Source organism: Hevea brasiliensis, chromosome 14 (assembly GCF_030052815.1).
Source record: "Hevea brasiliensis isolate MT/VB/25A 57/8 chromosome 14, ASM3005281v1, whole genome shotgun sequence".
Classification (NCBI taxonomy): domain Eukaryota; kingdom Viridiplantae; phylum Streptophyta; class Magnoliopsida; order Malpighiales; family Euphorbiaceae; genus Hevea; species Hevea brasiliensis.
The window spans coordinates 26,359,461-26,384,770 of NC_079506.1; the positions used below are offsets into that span (position 1 = coordinate 26,359,461).

At 34.3% G+C, this 25,310-nt stretch overlaps 2 protein-coding genes across 2 annotated transcripts; both read right to left on the reverse strand.

Annotated features, from left to right (window-relative positions):
- Window positions 1-1,065: 1,065 nt before the first annotated feature.
- LOC110642749 (uncharacterized) lies at window positions 1,066-14,498 on the reverse strand. Its single transcript, XM_058134786.1, has 10 exons — window positions 14,263-14,498; window positions 13,485-13,552; window positions 7,688-7,893; window positions 6,689-6,779; window positions 3,918-4,013; window positions 3,079-3,147; window positions 2,771-2,829; window positions 2,557-2,679; window positions 1,554-1,625; window positions 1,066-1,466 (listed from the first exon to the last, which is right to left on the reverse strand). Exons 5-10 carry the CDS (start codon window positions 3,968-3,970, stop codon window positions 1,402-1,404), a joined length of 441 nt encoding a protein of 146 aa, XP_057990769.1. The 5' UTR covers window positions 3,971-4,013; window positions 6,689-6,779; window positions 7,688-7,893; window positions 13,485-13,552; window positions 14,263-14,498; the 3' UTR covers window positions 1,066-1,401.
- Window positions 14,499-22,283: 7,785 nt separating this feature from the next.
- LOC110642751 (transcription factor MYB44) lies at window positions 22,284-24,686 on the reverse strand. The gene has a single exon (XM_058135431.1). The coding sequence runs from the start codon at window positions 24,574-24,576 to the stop codon at window positions 23,818-23,820; it is 759 nt and encodes a 252-aa protein (XP_057991414.1). The 5' UTR covers window positions 24,577-24,686; the 3' UTR covers window positions 22,284-23,817.
- Between the last annotated feature and the right edge of the window lie 624 nt (window positions 24,687-25,310).

The window sequence follows — 25,310 nt, forward strand, 5'->3', positions numbered from 1 at the left end:
TTAGCTTCTGTCCCTCCCTTCAGGTTCACAGTTCGACAGGAGCCGCCAGAAGTGTTGGCCTGGGTTAATCCATGTATAAACCAGTTCAGAGAACTTTTGCGGAAGCAAACGAGAAAATTATACTATCACGTTCTCCTTTCTAACAGAAGCACATGAAAAACTCATCTAGCATTTCACAAGATATGGAAAGTACTGTCAAGTCTGGATACACTATTGCAAGGGAATTTCTGTCGCACAGGAGCTCTTCAGCAGCAGATGTACAAAGTCTTTTCATGGAAAAGGATGTGGTATTTGAAAGTCTCCAGTAAACTTCACGTTTTCCCGTGGAAGATGATTGGGCTACCATCCAATTCCATAGTTCACCCCCTTTTTTTTCTTCATTTTTTTCGAGGCAATTCAATAATTCACCATAGATTCCCACTGACACTAGACAAATTCAAGTTTTACAATGAGAGGCCCAAACATCTTTTATTTTCATGTAAGATCGCATCATCACAACAGAGGTGTTTCTATCCGCACTGAATTTGAGATTAGACATTGTCCAGGACGGAGGCTCAAGACTGTTGGCTCATACTGATGAATTATTTTAAGCTCCTGAGAGATGAAGGCTCATGATTATCTCTAGGTGTATTACTCGTGGCACATCTGGAAATCTAGAAACAAAGCAATTTTCAGAAACAAAGAGACACCACCAACAAAGATTGTCACGAAAGCTGGAAGCCATAAAGATTCGAAAGGAATAAGCATTCAAGCTAAATATTCATTCAATCCATGCTTCAATTCTTTCTTCCTCTCAACTCCAAGACTCTTTGTTTCTTCAAAACCCTTTCCCTATCAAAGTCATTAACAAGCTCAGCTCGTATGATATCTTTGCACGGTAATATCTACCTCTAGCCAGTAGCCCAGAGGCCAGCTTCTACAACAAAGCATCCAATACAAAGTGATGCCCACTTACTCCAGAATATGCATATGCTGTTTCCAACACTAGACTTCTGAAGAACCATAAATTAAAAAGTTTATCGTGGAGGAGATTATCCATCATACACATAAGTGCACAAAGTCTCGTCATCCAGAAAATGCATATGATTTCCATATTCAAAATGGATTATGAGATTCAATTTTCCAGATTTAAAAGAACGAAAAAATGCAAATACAGAATGGACATGTTACATATCCACTGGATCAATTATACTATACCAAAAACTTCTACACCCTAATTCAGTAGGTTTTGATTTCCATTTGCAACAGAACACGACTAAAGATTTTTCATTTTGCAACCCACCTTGCCTACACTTTTACAGGTCTGAATGGATTATGTCTTCTCACAATTGATGCAGCCTCGCCCTCAGGACTATCTCCCAGCTCATTATATGTACCATCCGAAGTGTTAGCTTAGTAAAATCACAGCCTTTGACTAAAGTACACATTCATAAAATATCTCGATGGATTGAAGCCACTTAAAATCACTGCAAAAAGTTAAAAGAAATAACATTTCAGCAACACTAGAACCTAAAGCAAAGGCCAAATTAGAAATTGTTTCATTCAACACTTACAAACAGGAGAAAGGACAATGACAATGCCTATTGGATAGAGGAAAAAAGGCGTCCTCTCCAAAAAGGGCAACACTGCAGTACAAGCATGCTATCAGTAAATTAATCAATAAAGGAGATAAAGTGACCTTATTTTTACAGCAAAAGCTTCACCAGCCACCTTAAGTTTGGAACTATACCCAAGCAAAACTTTATTAAACAGGTTTATTAATGACACTTCCAATACTAGTTTTCTTTCCCAACTGAAGGGAGAAAACAGTACTCTAGAAATTGGAGGAGAAAACATATTTTGTTCCACAAAAGAAGTATATTTCAAAACTGACCCGGAAATCCAAACAAAAAGAACAGAGAATCAACAATCGGAGATTCAGCCAGGATTAAAATACTTTAAAATTTTTCCCTTTTTTTCCATATGATAGAAAACACAGATATATACATTTATCTTTTCGAAAATACATAGCAATTCAGATATATTAAGTTCATAGAAGAGGATTGAAAAAAAAAAACGTGTAGGTGATGTATCATCAACTCGTCCTCTCTTCTTTTGAAATTTCTTTCAATCCATTTTTTCTTCACAAATTGCTTTAGAGGTTTAGTACAATAAATTTTGATGGGAATACATGATTCACACAAAATTATTATGTGAAAAAAATAATGGATATAGGATTAGATCTTTTTTAACACAAATTATTTCTGCTTATAAAAGTTGAAAAGTTGGAAAAAAACTCTTTTTCACTTGATAAGAATTTTCTTTTGAAACCTTTCATGATTTTATGGAGAAATGAATAAAGTTGAAAATAGAAAATACAATGGGGGCTAGGGCTACAGTTATACTAGTTTATAAAATTCAAGGTTGATATTGTAATGTTTTAAAGTATAGAGTTCAATTTGTAATGACCTATAAAGTTTAGGGTGTTAAATAAAGCTATCCCCAAGTTTTTTTTTTACCATCTCACCATTTTGGCTAAGATATTTCTAGTCTACTTCAAAAATACTATTAACTTACCATCATAACCTAAAAAGTTGAGATAATAATAGTAGGAGGCCGCCACCATGAAAAGCATATTTGACAGCAATACAGGTATAAAACCATGGGCTACTAAAAGAGGAGATAGAAAATAATGTATAACTGCAACAAAACCAAGACATAATTAACATCATGATAGGTGAAACTAAGGTTGATAAATAAAGAGCCAAAACATGTATTAATTAGAAATTACCGTAAAGCATAATAAACATTGGGAAGAAAGAATTGCAGTGCACATCAAATGCATAAAGCCTTCAACCAAATAAGAGGAAAACATAAAGGGGAAGTCAGCAATCTGCAGTAAATAATAAAACATTCGTGGTGAATTAGATATACAAAAAAAAAAAAAAAAAAAAAAACTTTTACCCACATTCGAAAATAAACATGGCATACAAATACACAAGAATCTACAACAATACAATATACAGACAAGACTATCCATGCACACAACTACTAAAAGTCTAAAATGATATTTCAAAGGAAGTGGGAATCTAAACTTGCCATTCAACCCGTTGCTCAACCACATGACTATTTGGTGCCTCCTCCCTAAGGTATGCATTAGTTAGGAACCTGTATGGAATCGACCAATTTGAATCACAATCATGCCGATCAGATAAAACATACAATATTCAAACTCTAACCAAAAGAGACAGGAATTCAACTGTTGAAACGTTTAACTTTGAACCAGTGTGTATGTAACTATGTACGTATATATATACAAGGAAAAATTCCACATTTACATTCTATCTTTAACACTGAAATTCCACAAAAAAGCTACATACCACTAAGGCAACTGATGTAATATCCAGAACGAGAAACAATATTTTGGAGAAGTGAAGGCATAACAAGCAACAAAGATAGTAGTTAGAAATTAAGAACTTATGATATTAAAAAAGAAATTCACCTATTTAAATAAATACCAACCAGTTAACAAATACTGCTAGAGATACAGATTCTTTGACAATTGTAATACCAAGATTTGGCTATTGATGTTTCATTAAAGTTTCAATTTCATCCCTTGCTTAATATTTCAATTTTGACCTCACAGTTTGCAATTGTAAAAAGATGTTTCAATTTCTAGCCCATAGTTTCATTTTATATTTATAAATGAAATCCCTCAATATGAGCTTTCATTTGCAGAAGTGTAATGATTCAATTCAATATCCTGTGCATATCACTTGACATTGACAGCAAGATTGAAGTTGCCAAAATTCTAAAAGTAGGATAGGTTCTATTCATTAAAAGATCTAACTCTATAACCAGCACACATAGAATTAAGATGGCCATAATCAATAACCTGACCATCAAATTATAATTATGAGTAGGGCGGTAGCTCTTACCAAGAACATGTAGCAAGAACTACTCCAGTTATTAAAAAATGGAAAAGCAACATGGAAATAACTACAAAAACAGCATGTGCAGCACTGTGGTCGTACCTGAAATAAAAAGAAGAGACGAGGGAAAGATTTAATCAGTAGGAAACACTTAAACTCATGGACTGATACAGCGGATAAAAGAGTAATCTAACAGTGAAATAGAACATAGAGAATCCTATAAAAAAAAATAAAAAACTAGGCTATGTGATGCAGTCAAGCCTAAGGAAACCCAATTTAGAAATTATTTTGATTTAATTTTTCAATGTAAAATCAATGTCTTTAATTCACATTTTCTAGTAGAATTTAGGAAGTTTAATTCTCTATTATTATTATTTAGAAAATTTAATTAAGAAATATTTTGATTATTTAGGAATTTTATTGTTTAGAATTTCCTACTTAGTATCAGTTTGATATTCCTAGTTAGATTCATCAAGTATTTTCCTATTTTGGGATTCTTAGTCCTAAAAGTAGTAGGACTAGTTATTAGTCTATAAATACCTATGCAATTTAGGTGTTTCTAGAAGAGCTTATTACTATTGATATTGACAATTGAGAATTAATAGAATTTGAGAGTTCATTCCTTTTTCCCCTTTTGTTCTTTGTTATTCTACACCACTATAGCACTGCTTAATTTGGAAGTTACACCAGAAAATGAAGCATTAACAATTTAACACGGCCTGCAGTGCTAGCCTCATTAGAAGGTGCACTCCACAAGCTATCTGATAAGGTCCACAATAAAATGACCCTTGAAATGCTGACATGTGATGTGTCATCATTCACTGACCCAAATGTTCAATTTGATAGCCCTTCAAAGCATTGTCCAGGTTAGCCCTAACCAGGAGAAGGTTTTAAGGCTCGAGGCTCAAGTTAGAGAGTGTTGATGAATAAATCTGAGTCCAACTCTTACTAAAATAAGAACTCAACAGGAAATCAATATTTAATGTGACATAAAAGGCCCAAATGCTTTCCCCTAGTAACCCCTCTTGTAGCAAAATGTCTAGAAGTAGGTATCATCATTACACTGCCAGCATTAGTCATCCTAGGTACTGCATAGACACATGTAGATTTTGACAACTCCTTAGATAGCTAAGATAAAGGCCACCAGTGAAAGACATGACTCCTACCAAAGAAAGCCGATTGTTTCAAGTCTCATACATCCTTAAAAGTATAAATAGAAAAAGCCAAGGTTCACAAGGGGGGAGGAAAAACCCCTAAGATGGTAAAAAAGGCTTTACTCTTTTCTTTTCTCTGGAAGAAGTTTTCCTCCAAATTATTCTAGTCATTGGACTAGCACTTTTGACAAGTCACTGAATTAACCATTGGATCGTCTCCAAAGAGGAACCCATCTCTCGCCATAACCCCCTCTCTTTATTTTGCGGGTACCATTTCACAAGCCCCTAGGACATTGTAGTTTTGATCTGAACCACTGTTGATAACTCAAGAAAGGGTAGGTATATGAAATGATGACATGTGTCTCTTGAGACTTGGGTTAACGGGGATGAATGGGCAAACTTTGTTTAAGTACGACTACTTCGCTACTTCCTGGTTTGGGGGTAGCTCTCTTAGGGGAGGACACTACTAGGACATGATAAGAGCTAGGCGAGAATCTGATCACCTGTTGGAGGATAACCCGTATTTATAGAGGTAGAAAACCAATGTGTGCTTGACACGTACAAAGCTCTCCATTGGTGAGTTGTCTCTATCACTATCATTCATGTCAAAGTCAAATCATGTTGTATCTAAAGCGATAACAGCCCTAAGGTGCATGAACTTATACTACCTAGGTACGACAATTAGGCTACCGGATAAGGGTCCCACCCAACGGGCTTTCGATAGATAGGTACGCCAACCTTTGAAAGGAGGTACCTTGACTTAGACTGGTCAGTAAGGATGCGACTTGACTTGTACGATACTCTAGCTCTTGAAATCATACTCCCGCGAGTTATATGACATGTTCCCTAGTCTTACAAGGGTATTTCTCTTTATAGTGACTGGGTCTGTGGTTATTACGACTACTTAACCCAGGCAGTTCTTGAAGTGTGGAAGGCTGAGGGCGTTGTTATTTCATAAATGATTTCCCTCAATATTTCATATGCTGACTTGGAGGCCATTATTGGCGTGTGTTCAGGCTGACGACTCCTTTCCACGGTTTATCCTTAGATGATACTGCCCCAATTGTTGACATATGGGTAGACATCTTCCCGTATAGATACGAGTACTCTACGCAGGTGATCCAATGGGTAACATATATATTAATTATTCAAGGCACAAGTGTCCCTCATCAAAGGTCCCATCTCATTTCATAGTGTATCAACTGTCAATAAAGTTTTCAAATCCTAAACATGGCCCCACCAATTACCAACAACTGGTGAAAAGAAAAGGCATCCAATATCCACAGGTAACAATGCATGTCTCGTGAGTATGCTATGTGCGAAGGTTCTCCATCATCATAATAAATATAATAACATAAATTGCGTCATTGCCTAATGATGCATGTGCAATATTGCTTAACTTGGAGGAACCTAGATGTCCAAACTCCAACATGTAGCAGTGGGTAATCATGCATATACAATTTCACAATTGCAAATTCAACATTTAATAGAGCCCCATGAAAAGACTTCCTGGAAGGATTGTTGTGGAAAACTAGGTGAAACTTTAAGTAGTATTTATTAATTACCAGCATCACAATAACAAATTAGAAGAAGCCATAGGCAGGAAGTTTACAAGGAACTTATGCAGCACAATAAGCCAAGGTGGAAACCGCCAAAAGGAGACTGCAGATTACAACAAAAGCTGGGTCATCACGTGCCCATTGATTCTTAGTTTCTGACACCAAAAGAAAAAAGACAACCTTTCAAATTTCATCATCCTTCTTAACAGCAAGGTTTCCCAAAACCCACAAGAAAACCCAGTCAACAACAGCATAAACTCACATGGTAAATGAATGTTATCTTCCTCCATATGCATTTATTATATAAGCAGTTCCTACTGGCATTAACACTATTGCAACATGCTTGTGATTTGTCAAACATATTAACACAAATGAGATTTAAAATCACCATAAGGACGCTTATAGATATCTCACTAACTCTTCCCTAAAATTTTTTCCTAAAACATAATAAACTGGCTTATGTGACTTGTAATCTGAAGATCCACACTACTTCAGTGCAGGAAAAGTTAGAACTCAACGAATCATAACTATATTGGAAAACCACATATAGTTTAGGAGAAAAAACCAAGGACTGGTTACTTTTATTGATCCTACTTTGCCTTATGACACATGCAACTTATCGGGGAAAATATAAATATAAATAGAGCTAACAAGTAACTGAACATATCACACAATTGACAATAAATGCTCTTTTCCAGCGACTATAATTTAAGTATCTCAGTTATCAGCAAGAAAAGATTTCACTGGAAACATCAGCATGTTGCATGCTATGTACCATGCCTTCACACAACAAAGCAACTCATATAATAAATGTCTAGAAAAGTCACATCAAAATGAAGCATATTATTTATGCTTGAGGCAAAAACAATATATTTCAATACCATAAATGGACATAACATTTGCTGCAACAGCTAAACTGTGTATACACATATATAAAAAACAGAGGGAGGGGGAACCTTTATATATAACAACTGTTTACATAATTAAAATAATAATCAATAGCTAAAATATTTGAGGTTACTGCATCAGAAAGCTCCAGGGTAAAAATATCCACTTTCCTTACCTAACACAACATCAACAGTATACTCTTATGATCGGTAACTTAGTAAATTGAATCATGATGGCAAAGCCCTACAAAAAGACTATCAAGCTTTTCTGAAAAATAATATCCAAACAATACGTAATGTAGCCAATAAAATTGAAATTCAAAAGAAAAGGCTCATCAGTAGGGTAATGGACTTACATTTGTGATGCTTAGTGTGCTGATAGCTGCGTCCATCATATGCCCCCACATGCAAAATGCGAAGCTACTTGATAAGAAAAGTGCCAACTATGGAACCAATAGAATGCTTATGCACAGAAAACTGTGACTCCAACTTTAGAAAAAGAAATTTTCCCCTACTCCACATGGGACAGACAAATTAAACTACAATTCATCACTGAAAAAAACCTAGACAAAAAATCATGCTACTTGTTATTCAATCTCTTAAACAGAAAAGGTTCAGACATGACAGGGTGCCTTGTGTCACAGGATGATTTTTACTCAAGCTCACTGAGACCTTCAAGCAATTTTGAGACACGAGTGTAGAAAGAGATGATTCTCATATATTTCAATTAATCTGTACATGGGTATTTATATACAATTGATTCCTATAATTGTGTTATACTAATTAGGAAGAAATCCTAAATAAGAAATCCTAAATAGGAATACAGAATACAGAATATACACAGAAATAATATAATGATTGACTTTCCATAACACTCCCCCTCAAGTTGGAGCATAGATGTTAATCATGCCCAACTTGTTACAAATGTAGTCAATCCTAGCTCCATTCAGAGCTTTTGTGAAAATATCTCCTAACTGCTCTCCAGTTTTGATATGTCCTGTTGAGATGATCTGTTGTTGAATCTTTTCACGAACAAAGTGACAATCAATCTCAATATGTTTGGTCCGCTCATGAAATACCGGATTAGAAGCAATATGGAGAGCAGCTTGATTATCACACCACAATTTCGCAGGCAGGGGGGTCTTAAAACCTGTCTCATCTAGTAATTGAAATATCCACATTACCTCACATACTGATTGTGCCATGGCTCTGTATTCGGATTCAGCACTAGATCGAGAAACTACACTCTGCTTCTTGCTTTTCCAAGACACCAAATTTCCTCCAACAAAAACGCAATATCAAGTAGTTGACCTCCTATCAACCTTAGATCCAGCACAGTAGGCATCTGAAAAACATTCAACATTTAAATGCCCATGATTACCATATAACAAACCTCTTCCTGGAGCTCCCTTCAGATAGCACAAGATTTGTCCCAAGGCTTCCCAATGAGCAACAGTTGGGGAAGACATAAACTGACTTACCACACTAACGGCATAAGCAATGTCAGGACGAGTGACAGTAAGGTAGTTCAATTTTCCTACCAATCTCCTGTATCTCTCTGGATCTTCAAACAACTCACTATCCCCTGCTAACAGTTGTAAATTTGGAGTCATTGGTGCACTACAAGGCTTAGCACCTAATTTTCCTGTCTCTGTCAATAGATCAAGGACATATTTTCTTTGAGACAAGAAAATACCCTTCTTACTTCTCATAACTTCAATACCCAAAAAATACTTTAATAATCCCAAGTCTTTGGTCTGAAACTGGGTTTGGAGGAAGGTTTTAAGAGATGAAATACCTGCAGAGTCACTCCCAGTGATGATAATGTCATCCACATATACTACCAGGAGAATTAGACCAGCCTCAGATTGCTTATAAAATACTGAGTGATCACACTTACTCTTTTGCATACCAAATTCCTGTACTGCTTCACTGAATCTCCCAAACCAGGCCCTAGGACTTTGTTCAAGCCATAAAGAGACTTCCGAAGCCTACAAACTTTACCCAACTCCCCCTGAGCAACAAACCCAGGTGGTTGCTCCATATACACCTCCTCCTGAAGATCACCATGAAGGAAGGCATTCTTGATATCCAATTGGTGCAGGGGCCAATCATATGTAGCTGCTAAAGAGATAAACAAGCGAACAGAAGTAAGTTTAGCTACAGGAGAAAAAGTGTCAGAGTAATCAACCCCATATGTCTGAGCATATCCTTTTGCTACAAGGCGTGCTTTTAATCTAGCCACAGAACCATCAGGATTTACCTTTACTGTAAATACCCATTTGCAACCAATAGCTTTCTTACCAGTGGGCAAAGGCAACAGTTCCCATGTACCATTAGCATCTAAAGCCTCAATTTCCTCTTTCATAGCAAAGACACCGGCCAGATGAGACATTGCCTCACCAATGATATTAGGGCTGGGAATAGAGTCTAAAGAAGTAACAAAAAACCAAGAACAAGAAGAAAATTGATTATAATAAACAAAAGAAGAGATAGGGTAAGTACATGAACGTTTAACTTTACGAAGAGCAATGGGTAAGTCTAGATCGTAATCATGATCAAGATGAGTGCAGGATCTCCCAACGAAGTAGCCGGTGGAGGATCGAGTCGGGAATCTCAATCTCTGGAATAAACATGAACAACGGAGGCCGAGTAGGTCTAGAGACGGAAGAAATAGGTGTGAGAGAGGACTAGACATTGGTTGGACAAGATATATTAAGATATCATCTTCCTCCCCCGACTCTCATACACGGATGATTGAGAAAAAATGGAGTGGACTCAAAAATGTGACATCTGCAGAAACAAGATAACGATTAAGAGTAAGAGAGAAACAACGGTACCCTTTTTGGATCCGGGAGTACCCAAGGAAGACACATTTGAGAGACTTTGGATCCAATTTAGTAACCTGCGGACGAACATCACGTACAAAACAAGTACAACCAAAAATACGGGTTCAACGAAACAAAGATTTTGTAGGGAACAAAGCAGTATAAGGAATATCCCCAATAAGGATAGAAGAAGGCATACGATTGATCAAAAAACATTCCGTATAAACTGCATCCTCACAATAGTGTTTAGGAACTTTAATCTGAAAAAGAATAGAACGAGATACATCAAGAAGATGCCGATTTTTCTTTCGGCGCGCCATTTTGGGATGGGGTATCCACAGAAGATCGATGAAGAATGTCATTTTGTGTCATATAAGACTGAAATTGTCTTTGAAAAATATTCTTTGGCATTGCCACTTCTTAATATGCGCATGTAAATATTAAATTGAGTTTTGATTTCATTACAAAAGGCACAAAAGATAGAAAATAACTCAGAACGATTCTTCATTAAATATAACCAGGTAACACGAGAGTAATCATCAACAAAAGTAACAAAATAACGAAATCCAGTTTTAGAAGTAACAGATAAGGACCCCAAACATCAGAATGAACTAACTCAAAAGGGGATGAAGCCCGTTTATTGACTCTAAACACAGAAGGCAAACGATGATATTTTGCAAACTGACACGACTCACATTCTAGTACTGATAAAGATCAAATCGAGGACACAACTTCTTCATGGTAGACAAAGAAGGATGACCCAATCTACAATGAGATTCAAGAAGTGTTAAGGTCTTTGGAGCAAACAAGCGATCGCGTACATGATTTTCGAATGTAGAGACCACGACTCACGTCCTCTACCAATAATCGCCGTCGTAAGATCACGAAACAAACACGATCGAAAAAAGGAAATAGAACAATTTAAGGTACGAGTAAGTTTACTAACAGAAAGTAGATTAAAAGAGAAATTTGGTAGACACAAAAACAGATGACAAAGAAATTAACGAAGTCGGATTCGCAGTTCCAGAACCCATGACACAAGAAGTAGAACCATCAGCTAAAGTAACAGTAGAGGAAGTGGGATTAGACTGAAAAGTAGATAGAAGACTAGAATTACCTGTCATGTGATCTGTTGCACGTAATCAATAACCCATTTGGATGAGGAAGACACAAGGCATGTAGTGGATTTACGACTCGTGATCGCGATGATAGGAAAGCTGGTAGGCTTTAGAGATGCACGATCTTTGGGAAAAGCGTGCAAAATCTCTGCGGATACCAAAAGCAGTTTTCTCGGAGGAAGATCTTGTAGAATCATTCTTTGCCATATTTGCCATCTGTGATCGCCGATTTTCCTCTGAAGTTGCGGACAATTATATTTTGTATGGCGGGCTCATGACAATAATAACAAATTACTCCACTTGAGTCCTTATTAGAACTAGCCTCTCCATTACGCTGATTAATTCTGTTGCCTTTAATTCCTACACTACTTCCTCTTCTATTACCCTGTTTTCCATTTGGATTACGGCTAATAAGAGCACTCTTGGCGAGTTGTGAAGATTGGGTACTCTGCATCTGAAGGACCCGTGTGAATGTTTCATGCAAAGAGGAAATCTCGGAATCGAAAGAATCGAGATTTAGCGATCTCATACTCAAGGAAGGCTGCAAGAAAACTCATATGACCAGTTGCTCCGTTGGGCTCTTTGAACTTTCACATCGTAACTAAAAGGCAACAATACATTAAGTTCCTCATATACCGTTTAAAATCCATAAAATAAGCCGTGAGAGACTTATTCTCTTTCTCGACCGCAGTAGAATGCCTTACAAACATCATAAATACGGAGATATTCCCTTTACTGAATCTGAGAAAATCTAAGTAATCCATCAATTCCTTAACAAATTCCACGGTGATTAATTAAACTAATTACCTCACTTTGTGAATCGAAGCAATTTGCAAAAACAACCGAGCATCCTCCCTTAGCCAAGTTTGTTGTGTATCATCGTAGGTGGATCTTTAGTAAGGTGATCATCCTTATCAATGCTACGCAAATAGACCCTAACAGTCTTACTCCACTCCAGATAATTCGAACCATTAAGTTTGTGTTCCGTGATCTTAGTCATCATCGGAATCACATCAGAAATAACATTCTTATTGTCTGCCATTTGTTGAGACAAAGAAAACTAACCAAACGCTAATCCAAAGTCTTGTGACAACAAAATAATCCAAAATCACAAATCAAGCAAATACCGAAATAGGATCGAGAGCCAAACCTCGAAGTCCTTTAATGGTGTCTTTGGATCGTGCAACAACGACACGTTGTTGGAATGAGGGGATTGAGGCGACGTCAATGTTGATCGGTCGAAGCAGTAGGTCGTGCCAAGGTCTCTCTGGTGGGTGGTGAGAACAAATAATCACCCTAGATAGATGACTCGCTCGATACCATGTAGAAAGAGATGATTCTCATATATTTCAATTAATCTGTACATGGGTATTTATATACAATTGATTCCTATAATTGTGTTATACTAATTAGGAAGAAATCCTAAATAAGAAATCCTAAATAGGAATACATAATACAGAATATACACAGAAATAATATAATGATTGACTTTCCATAACAACGAGGAACACATAGTAGAGGGGTGAATTACTGAATGCACTTTAGAGTAGAATCTGATTTTTGAATCTCACGGATAAAAAAAGAAAAGTATTCACTTGCACACAAAATTGTATGAAGCAAATAAGAATAATAGCTGACACTCTAAAATGCCCATTTTGCAACAAATTCCAAAAAAAAAAAGTACAATTATCTCATGGGGAAAAACATAATTAGTTGAGAGCATTTTTGGTTTCCAATTGTACTGGAAATTAGATGTAAGCAAAGAAAGACCAACAGAATGCTGTGAAAGAAAATACAAGGTAGCATATCTTTAATTGTTCTTTCTGCCACAATGTATATCTCTAAATGCACCAAACAAAAATGATAACAACTAAAAGTTATAAAATTTAAAAAATTAAAAAGAAAAAAGAAAGAAAGAAAGAAAAAGGAAAAAAAAAAAAAAAAAAAGAAACATAACGCTAACGAACTACAATGTTGAAACAATCCTGGTAAAAATTAGCAATGATAGAAATGAGGAGGAAACTTACACAACTTTTGGTGAGGTGCAAAGATGCAGCATTTGCCAGAAAGTATATTCAATATCCATTTGTTGCCACTACAATCAACAATAAGATTGAAAAAAAAAAAAAAACAAAAATTGCCCAATTAAGAAAATGAGAAAAGCAACTCTAGTATGCTGCTTGGAACAAACGAATTCCATTAAAATTTATTGTAATTCATTTGCAAATCTACATTTGACATACTCAGAACTTCAAAAATTCCACTTGAAATTCTGTTTTTAACTGGCTGCACTTGATTTGCATATTAAGTATAAACTACATATACAAGCTACATAATTTAAATCTATGTTTACTAAGTTAGATAACAAATAAGAATATGAAATTCATTAGTAAATGAATTCTCAATGAAATTTGTTTGCAAATGGAATGAATTATAGATTCATTTGGTTCCAAATACACATCAGTTGATCATACAATGCAGGTGGTATATGCGCATAAAAGAATTTATTAAAAAAAAAACATTAGTCATTGCACATGCAGAAGCATATTGATCAATAATGATTACAGATTGCAATAGACCTTAATAAAATATCATTCGATCTAATAAAAGCACATGCAAGTTACTGCAAATTTTGGGCACCACCCAACTTCCACGAGCTACTGATTTAACATTACAAAGGCGAAATGCAAGATTTTACGAGCCATAATAGAGAAAAATTTTCCACTAACGATAAACATTGAACGCAATTGAAATGAGAAACCAAAGTAGAATGAAAATCAGATCTTGAGAGAGAGAGAGCGAGACCTTGACAATTCGCCGGAGGTACTGAGGGAGCATGGAACCAGGTCGAGATGTGGAGGAAGATGTACGGAGCTTGGAAGAAGTTGGTAGCATCTCTAATCTTTTGTTCGTCATACTAGTTTCTTCTTCTATTTGGACTTGAAGGGATCGGGTATCTGTGGAGAAAGCATTCGTTTCACTTGAGATGGAGAGAAGGAAATATGAAACGACGACTCTCTGGCCAGACTCCATTGTCTCTGCTCTCATTCGGCAAAAATATTGGGCTTGCTTTTGGGCCCAGCCTTCAGTGCTAACTGCCTACTACTTAGTTTTTTTATTTTAATAAAACTAATTTTTTATTATTTATTTTAAAAAATTATATTAATTAATCCTGCAAGTTTTGTTTCGTTTACTTTTTAAACTCTTTAATTATTTTAGGTATTAATTTAAATTTCATTCAATTTATTTAATTTAAAAAAAATATAATTATATAATCTCTTTATTTTCTAACTAATAAATTTTTAAATTTTCATAAAGATAATTTTTCTTTTTTTTAAATACATTGATTAATAAAAAAATTTATGTAAACTAGAGCGATGGACTAAAGAGTATACGTAAACTAATTAATATATTTTTTAAAATAAAAAAATAATTAATTAATTTTATTAAAATAAAAAGATTAAATAATATTTTATATTTAAAAATTATAAAATATTCATAAATGACTAAAAATTTTATTTATATAATTAGTTATAATTGGCATTCAAAGCCACTAGACTAAAGCTCATTGATACATATAACTAAAAAAATTAGTGTTTCTCATACTAAAAAAAATATTTATCTATAAAAATAATAAAATTTATATTATCATGAATGAAAATGCTCAAACATTCAATAATTTCTCTTAATTTTATTAATGGTTTGTAGGGATGTGCAATATTCAGTTATAATAAAAAAATTAAATCGAACTGATAAAATTCAATTATTTCAACAAGAGTAAATTCAATTTAGTTTAATTTTTAATTAATAATTATAAAAATTTTTTATTATCTGTTCGATAACCTTTGATTTGATAACTAAAATAACCCAATTTCTATTAATTAATATATTAATTATAATTTTATTAATAATATTTAACTTATAATTATTCTCTTATTAATATTAAATCATATTTATTATTTTTTGTAAATAAAAAAGACAGTAAATATGTTTTATTGATATTTAATTAATTAATTAATAATATAAAATATTTTTTTTATTTTTTTCAATTAATTAGATTATAACCGATGATCAATCGAATATTTTTAATTTAATTCAGTTGATATTTTTAGAGTTAATTAATAATTCAGTTAATTAATAATTTAATTCAATTCGATTAATCGAATGCCCATCCCTAATAGTGAGTAAACTAAACACAACTATAATATTATGATCTCTTATCTTGAATTTATTACATAAAACCTTCAAACTTCCATTTAGCACATATAAAACACTTTTTAAACTGATTTAGCCAATTTCCAATAACAAATTGATGTGGCACCTAACTAATATTTTAAAAAATTTTAATCAAAATTCACATTAATATTTTCTCTATATCACTCCACAATTTGTCTCACCTCTCCCTCTTTTTTTTTTTTCTCTCTCAATTCTCTCTCTCCTACTTGCTTCTCCACTCTAATCTTAAAAAAAATTAAAGAAAAATTACACTTAAATACTATATATGTCACGACCCAACCTATGGGCCGGACCGACACTAGGACCTAGACCAGCCTAAAACCCCCGAGGCCCGTAGTAAGCCTAACTATTCTTTAACCAAACTCTAAGGTCCATCTAGGCCTAATTTCAAGAATTCAACTAGACAGAATTCGGCCATAAAATGGATCTTTCAACGGGGAGTTTTTGACTCACCCGACCTGTAAACACAATATATAATCAATTGGGGAGCTCAGCTCACCCTCCACATACTCATACAACATAAAAATAAATGGGAGCACAGCTCCCTCATCCAGCCCAACACACATGCATAAAATAATAAGTTTACAGGTCCAAAATGACAATTTATATTATAGACCCAATTCAAATAAATATTTCTAACAAATACGGAAATTCTAAGAGTTAACAGGTTTATACAAATATTAATAAACGACCTGCGATGAAGAAAAGCAGATTAACCTAAAAAATATCCTCCTGTGGCCTGGAAAAATATTGAACAGGAGTGAGCGTTCGACTCAGAGAGTAAAATATCAATTTTAACCATAATCTCTATAACTATCTAAAGCTAATGTACCCTGTACAGTGAAAATGCAACATCAGTAATATTTTCACATCATAACAGCAAAAAGGTCATTTGAAGCACTTACACACCCAGTAATGTCAAATCATAAATATATGGGAGCTGATCCCCTATACAGCTCTCTTAAATCCAACCTGTGCCAGCGAAGAACTCAAGTCGGACTTTCGCTTAATAAACCAAATCGGGGTCCCAGCGAAGAACTCAAACCGTGTCTACCCCGAAGGACCGGGTTCCAGCGAAGATCTCAAGCTGTGTCTACCCGTCCTATCCATAGCCAACACCACATCACACGCACGCCAACGTACACACACTACTCCAAATTACCACAACAAACATCCATGGCACTTTAACAGTTGTGAATGCAACATAAAACGTGCCTAGGGTTTAACTAGATAGATATATACATATAAGTGATGCATGGGTATGCATTAAACATATAATAATATCGAAATTATAATTAAAATTAATATTTTACTCACAGACTTAACAGCAGTCACTGTGGCTGCTGGACGGAGGAAGAAGGCTGTCCCGGCTCACCTGACAAATTTATTATAATTGTTTAATACAATTGACTCAATACAACCCAAGAAAAGACCAAATACGTCCGAAGTCGTATCGAAAATCCGGCAGAGTCTTCCCTATACTTAGGACCTACCTAACCTGCAAATGGGTTTAAAACACACTTCTATATCCACCAACCATACACCTACAACTCAATCATATCACACAGCCCCTCCTGGGCCCATCCAAACAGTCATCAATCACAATATGTAAAATTACAATTTAATCCTTATAATTGATCCTTTTTGCAAAAACCACCCAAATAAACTCTAAAAATTCTAAAACTTTGCCCCGCGGGCCTTACCAATATTACTAGGCTAATGCAAAAAGAATCATAATTTTCTGAGCTTTCACGAATATTTTATGAATTTTTAATCCCATTTAAGCACTATAAAATTATGAAAAAGCAAGGTTCGGGTTTACCTATGCTGATTCCGAATCCGGGGACGCGCTTGGGACGTCTGACAATGGTGGGGTAGCCAAAATCTTGATCCAATTCTAAGACTTTTTTGGTAGCCGGTCTGTCTGGCCGGAAATTCACAGACCGGAACAACTATCGAATTTCCGCGAATTGAAGATACCTACATGAAACCCACAACACGGGGGTTAGTACATAAATTTTATGGAATTTTTTAAACTCATTTAATACTCGAAAAAATACTACGAAGTTTCATGGGATCCACCGAAAAACGGTGTCGAAAAATTTTGAAATTTATATTACCGCGAAGGTCTCGACGAGTGGAGCGCTCTGGTACTTTCGGTTTTCTCGTGAGATTCACAGTTTGCGAGAAATCTAGCCCAAAAATCAAAATGATCTAAAACTTCCCGGACAAAAATTGGATAAACCGCTCGATGGATTTTGGTGTTCTTGGTGTTTATGGAAAGCGCTCGAGGTCTAGATGGTGTTTGACACAAGACCCGGCCCAATCGATAGCCGGATCGGTCGGATTTCGACCGGGAAGATGAAGCGGCGCTTCGCACGTGGTTTTCCGACGTTCCAGACGGCGACCAGCGATGAGGGGAGGCTGGGGTGGCGCGCCGGTGAGGTGGGGAGGGCTGAGTAGCAGCTGGCCGGCGAGGGGAGGATGGAGGAGAGAGAGAAGGAGATGTCGGGATGCGCGCGGGGAGAAAGAAAAAGGAAGAAGAAGCCGGTCCGATTCGATCGGTCCGATCTGATCCGGTTCGATTCGGTCGATCCGATTCAAGATACAAAATTTTGAATTTTTACTCTGCATTGGGACCGAAAACGAGGTCCAAAAATTCGAAAAAATTCTAAAAAACTCAGAAAAATTCGTAGACTCTAAATATATTTTTAGTTTTGCCACGTGGTCTTTAAATTAATTTTTTAAAAATCATCAAAGTTTATATTTTCGAAAAATCAAACCCGATTTCTAAAATTTGAAAAATTTCAAATAATTTCCTAAAATTTAAATAAAATAAAATATTAATATTTATCCATAAAATAATAAATTTAAAAATTAAGGGTGTTACGATATAATTTACACGTTTTATTAAAGGAATTTAAAGTTTTTTTTTATACTTAATGACTTAAATTATTTATGATAAAAAATACAAAAATTAATCTGTAAATTTTAACATACCACATATACTAAATTTGTAATTTACCCTTTTTTTATAATAATTTCTTCCATATTTTTCTCTTTAATGTTTATTACAACTTTTTCATTTATATTTTTTTTTTCTGATATTTCTTATTTTCACTTGAATTAGGTCTACGTTCCCATTAATATGTGTATACTAGCATATGCAATGTAATGTTTTTTTCAAATTTTTATTCTTCTTCTTTTGCAGACATTGATATTTTATTTATTTTCTTAAAATCTAACTATTGGTCCAAATCTCTCTTTCAAATATAATTCATTTATGATATTTTTTTCATTTACTAGTGGCTACTCCTCTTCTTTTTTTTTTGTCTTTTTTTATTTTTCTCTTGATAATTTCTGTCTTTTTAGAATAAATTTGTGTTTGCTGTGAGTATATTCTTATTTGTAAATTTGAGTTTTGTCTCTTTCTTTGAGAGAATTTGTTGTCTCTTTTTCTATTAGAATTTAGTATTTTTCTTTTTTCTTTTTCCTTTTTTTATATATTTTAAGTATTTTATTTTATTATTTAGGTAGAAGTGCAATAATAATAGGAAATACAGATTTTTCCTTCATAAAGATATTAAAATTTGATGATTTATAGATCAAACTCATAGAAAAATTATAGAGTCTAACAACGATAACTTATTATCCAGTGAAATATGCTTTCCCGCCAAATGGCAAAATCAAATACTTTGATGCCTAATCTTCTTGGTCACCAATGAAATTTAATTATTTCTAATTACTTTAAACCATAAAGAAAGTGAGGTCGGCAATCTAGCGACAACCATTCTTATACTCAAGTTAGAATGTTTTTTTATGTTCAAGTTAGAATGTTTTCAGGAATGTTTTAAAGATAATATAACAATAAAGAATGATTAGAGAATGTAAAAGACTTAGCCTCCCTCGAAGGATCACGAATCAGTTTTAGAATGAAAACATTCTAGCCAAGAAAAGCATCCCTGAACTAAATTAATTATATATAAATTAATTTTAAATTATTTCCAAATTTTATTATATCCTTCGATGGAGAGTCCTAAATGGTTTAAATCGGTAAATCAAATCAAAATAATTTAGTTTAATTTTTAATTCAATTATTTGATAAATAGGTTTTATTATTTAATTCGGTTTGATTAATTCAGTATAAAACCAAATTAAACAAATCGAACAGATTTTACTCCCATTTAATGCTACGCTGTTTTTAGCTTTACCAATCCTACGTATTTAGTCTCTTACTGCTGTCAGTTATGACTCTAACGACACTTCTTCTTTTTTCTTCTTCTTCTTCATCTTTTCTTCTACTTCTTATCATCTTTTCTTGTGCACCTTTGTATTCTTCTTCTTTATCAGTTTAACTACCCGACGATTCCCTTTTCGGATAGTCACACGATTGTCCCGCTTAGCCTCTCCTGGTTGCATGTTGAAGATCCTTCACCTCTGTGATTGTTTCATCTGTGACTTGTGTTTATATTGTAAATCCCTGATTTACTGATTTGTAAGTCTTATTTGTATCTATTGTTTTGTTGATTTGTGTTGCCTGGATTTGAAGAATTGTTGTATATTGCAAATATTGTATCTATATATATGGTTTTAATCATTTATTGCTGAGTCGATCGTTTAATTTTCATTCTATATTTATGATTTTTTGTTCTTGATGATGAATTGAAGATTTGAGGAAGTTTTGTTGTGGATTTGGGGTTTTTTTTTGGCTCCATAATCATGGATGGAGATGTGCCTTGGAACCGATTGACCTAACCAAATTGAACCCATTTTTTTTTATTTGCTATTTCACAAAGTTCGGTTTGGGTCAGTTTATAAAAGTATGAGTTTGGATTCTTTGATTTTTATGGTTTGATTTGATTTAGAATCAAACTGACTAATTGTAAACCCATAAAAGTTCTTACAGAGTGAAATCATACAGTACAAGAAATAGATCTTTCAAAGAATAAGACTTTTCTCGAGTAAACCAATTCATTATTCTCTGATAGCACTGACTCCTGTAGAAATTTTTCGATTTCAAAGTGTATCGAAGCTTAAATAGAAAAAAAAAAAAAAGAAAGTGAAATACTGTTATTCTAGGATTTGATTTTAAATTTGAATGACGCTGTAATCATAAAAAAGTAAGTTTTTTTTTATTTTATGTTATGGGCCTATCAAAAGAATAATTGAGAATATAAATATTCCTTTATTCTCTGAGAAAACTCGGAAAAAAAAAAAAATTCCTCCCTAGACAGCCAGAGTTAAAAAGGGTTCTTTATACCGTGTGAGGGATGAAAATGGATAAAATATTTATTATAAATATTTTATTTAATAATATTTTTCAAGTTCAATTAAAATTTATTAATAATTAACTTAATTCGTCTTAAATTTTATTATCATTATTTAAAAAATACTTAAATCTATTTAATTTTAAATATTTTAATTAATAATTTACATAATATTTTTTTTATTAATAATTTATATTTTAAAACTTTAATAATTTTATAAAATATTTAAATTCTATTTATTTAAAATAAAATATATAAAATTTAAAAATATTATTAAACATATATTTTATATTTAATCAATTATTTATGTAAATGGGATCGGATAATAAATACTCAACATATAAAATCTAAATACGACGTAGATTTATTTCTCAAATATAAACTCATTCACAATCTGATTATATACTATTCAAATTTATTCTATTAGAATTTGATTAGGTCAAATACCTACAACAATGCCAACCAGTTTCCATCCTTGCTCTTTGAGAAATTTTTATTATTTATAATTTAAGAGAAGGTTATTTTTTTTATAAATAAGAATGTATACAAATTGGGTATATTCCCTCTACTAAAAAAAATAGTATATTTTATAGTTTGTGTTATTTTTCATTAAACAACACCAGCCGAATTAAAGATATATATATATATATATATATATATATATATATATATATTAAATAAAAAGATAAACTTACATTTTATTTAAATTTAATCTTATAATAATAATTTTTTTAAAAGAAACTGGGAAATATTACTGCAAATAAAAAAAAAAAAAAAAGCATCCACAATAAACAAAGGAGGGGATATAACCCAACTCCTAGAATCTGCCATAGAACGAGTGACCCTTGCAAGCAAATGGGCAATCACATTCGCAGATAGAGGAACGAAATGACAAGAAATACATGGAATTTCAGAAGCTAAACTATGATAATTTGCAATAACAGCACTAAAGGATGAGGACCAAGAAGAACCTTGTTGCAAAGCAGAAATAACAGATAGAGAATCAGATTCAACTATAATGTTATCCCAGCCACAAAATTTAATGCAGCTCAATGCCTCCCGAACACCATAGCCTCGGCAGTCTTGGGAAAGAAAACACCAGAAACTCTGAAGGAACTAGACACTATCATTCCACTAAAATGGTCCCGCAAAATCATGCCAATACTAGTAGAGTTTCCATTGACATTTGTAGCAATATCAACATTAAGCTTAAGAGATCCTTTTGGAGGATAAGACCATTGAGAGACATTAGACTGCTGAGAAGTTAAATTAGAGTCCAAAACACTTTGCACCTGGCACCATTCCTCGTAGAAACTATCAGCAAAGTTAGAAACCTGGGCAGGAGTCATAAATTTGGCATTCCAAATAACATTGTTTCTATTAAACCACAAGCACCAACACAGAGAAATCAAATGACAACAGTCCTAAATTGAAAGCCTACTAAAAGCAATGGAAATCCATTCATTAAAGGAAGTTGCAAAACCTAAAAGAAACCTCACATGGGACAATTCCCAACAGCAATGAGTAAAGGGGCAAACAACTCGGATATGAAAAATGACTTAGCTTCTTGTTTGTCAACACTTGTACGATGAAGCAGATCTGCAATAGGAAGAACAGAGTTGCAAGCTCTCCATACTAGATTTTGAGACTTTGGAGGAACTCGGAGAGACCATATATAGTTTACTCCAAACAAGTTCCATATTAGCATCAGGTTCTACGGTTTGAAGAAGCAAACAACAACTTATATGCACTCGAGAGAATAAGAGCCACTAGCTTCCGCGACCCAAATCAGCTTATCTTGAATAACATGAGAAGACAAAGGGAAATTGAGAATTAAATTCTGATTGCAGGCATTAAACATCGAATCGATCAAGTCTTTGATTCCATAAACCAGTGACATTATCCCTTAAGTCTGAAATAAGAGAAATATCATTAGAAATGGACACATCTGAGGAAATGAAAGGATTTTCCACATCATCCAGCCAAGGGCCATCCTAAATTCCAATAGAAGTGCCAAAACCCGCGTGTCACCACAATCCTCGTCGAAGCAAATCTTTAAAAGCCCAAATACTCCTCCATGTAAAACTCGAATTACAACCCGAAGAGGCATCCAAAAAAGAATTATGAGAAAAATATCATGCTTTAAGAACTTGCTCAACCATTCAATGAGGATTAGGGAGCAAATTCCACGTTGCTCCCCAAGCATTGCGAGATTAAACTGATGCAAAGTCACCACCAACAAATTTATGTTTGCAAAGACGAACCCAAGCCATCCAATTGATACCTCTATTCTGAGATGGATTTCCACCCCGCCAGAAACTATTCATCATCTTTTCAAGATCAAAACAAAAGCGATAGTTTTCAAGACAATTTTCTTCCCCGCACGAGATAAGAGCCGCCTTTTCCAAGACTGAAGTTTCCACCAGACTTTATCATCCATGAACCGAAAAACTTCCAACTTACTACGCCCAATTAAGGAAGGGAGAATGAGAATTGAAACTTGGGCCTACCGAATGACATGTCTTTAGTCACTGGATCCAGTCAAATTATTTATATTAAATATACGTAATTAATACATAAATTTATATAAAATAAATTATTAAGCTCATCTTATTAATTACATCCAGTGAACAATCTCTAGCAGCAAATTCTCGTTCTCTTGAAATTAAAAAAAAAAAAAATGTATATATTTTTTAATGGAGACGGCTCTAGCTTCTGCTTCTGTACAACTTTTTCCTTTAGGGAAAAAAGTGTTTCCTCCTTTTTCTTAAGAGAAGTCAAGCGAGCCTCTTCATATTAATCTCGAAATCAAAACTGTTAATTACGCAACTAATCTATGATTAATCTTCTAAATACATTATCCATTGAAACTAAATCCTCTATTCTTCTCAATCTCTGTCATGTAATCCCTCACCTCCTTTCTTATCATCTCCTTCATAACCGCTAACAGCTCCGCCCCAAAAATTATCGTTTTCTCTCTGCATTTTCTTGCCAACTCTCCAGATTCGTCACATGGCAGGGACAACGTGAGCTCCGTCGAAACTTCGTCTTTTTCTATGCTTCGAGTTTCTTCTCCAGGCTGTTCTAGTTTCACCTGATAAGAAGGCGTCTCCTTCAAGTTTTGTTGCTGCTCTGAAGAAGATGATGTAATCGGCAAAACCGCATCGCTGACGTCAGATCCCGAAGGAGAATAACTCTCAGAGGTTGACACAAGTTTGGCAAACTTATTCGCCGCTGGATGAACAGCATCGATCCTTCCGTCTTCTTCCATCATCGTCAAGTATTTCCTCTTCAACGTTGAGTTCCAGTGATTCTTGATCGCGCTATCCGTGCGGCCATTAAGGAGCCGTGCTATTGTGGCCCACTTGTTGCCGTATTTCGCATGGGCATTGACGATGACCTTGTCTTCTTCAAGAGTAAAAGGTCGGCGCTCTACTTCCGGTGACAGCTGATTGCACCACCGCAAACGGCAAGATTTCCCTGATCGACCATGAATAAATTTCGATATCAACGACCAGTTTCGCGCCCCGTGTTGTTGCACTAGTTTCTGCAACATCTGATCTTCCTTGGGGCTCCAGGGCCCCTTAACCCGATCCGCAGCAGAATCTTCGTCCATCGACGCCACAGAAAAGGAAAAAAACGACACAGAGAGGCTGTTAAAAGGTCGACTAGAGGACTGCCTCCTTTGGGAGGGCGAGTAGAAAGAGTTTATAAAGGAGAGGCTCAGGGTAACTGATAAAGCCAGTTAACTAATACGGGCAATGGGCGCTATGGAGACCGGTACTTCTCAGTTACCGGTTGGAGACGATCGTATAATTGGTTGTTAGGTCGCAAGGATAGAAAAGAATCTAAACTAAAATCTCGGCAAATTAGCGAATTTGAAAGGTTTCTCTCGCAGCGGTTTCCTTAACGGACTGTTATTTACAGTTATGGAAGGTACACAACTGGGAGGGGAGTTAATGGGGAAATATTGAAAATATCGTGAGAAAATGAGAAACATATTTGGCGGTTAAGTGGATAAGAGTTGACTGCAAGATCAAAGACAGGCTGGACAGCATTACGTGAGGGAATTTGAAAATATTAACTTTTTCGTTTGGTTTGAGATTGAGATTTACTTGTAGTGCATGGAAGTGATGATGTGGAGAGATAAACGAAGAGTTGCGTAATGCAAAGAAATTAAGTAAATTTAATATAAATCAATTATTATTATTTATGTTTTGATTAATAATTTATATAATATTTTTATTAATAATTTATATTTTAAAATTTTAATTAATTTTATAAAAATTTATAAATATTATTATAAAAATATATTTTTTATATTTAAATATAAATAAATTTTAGTGAGAG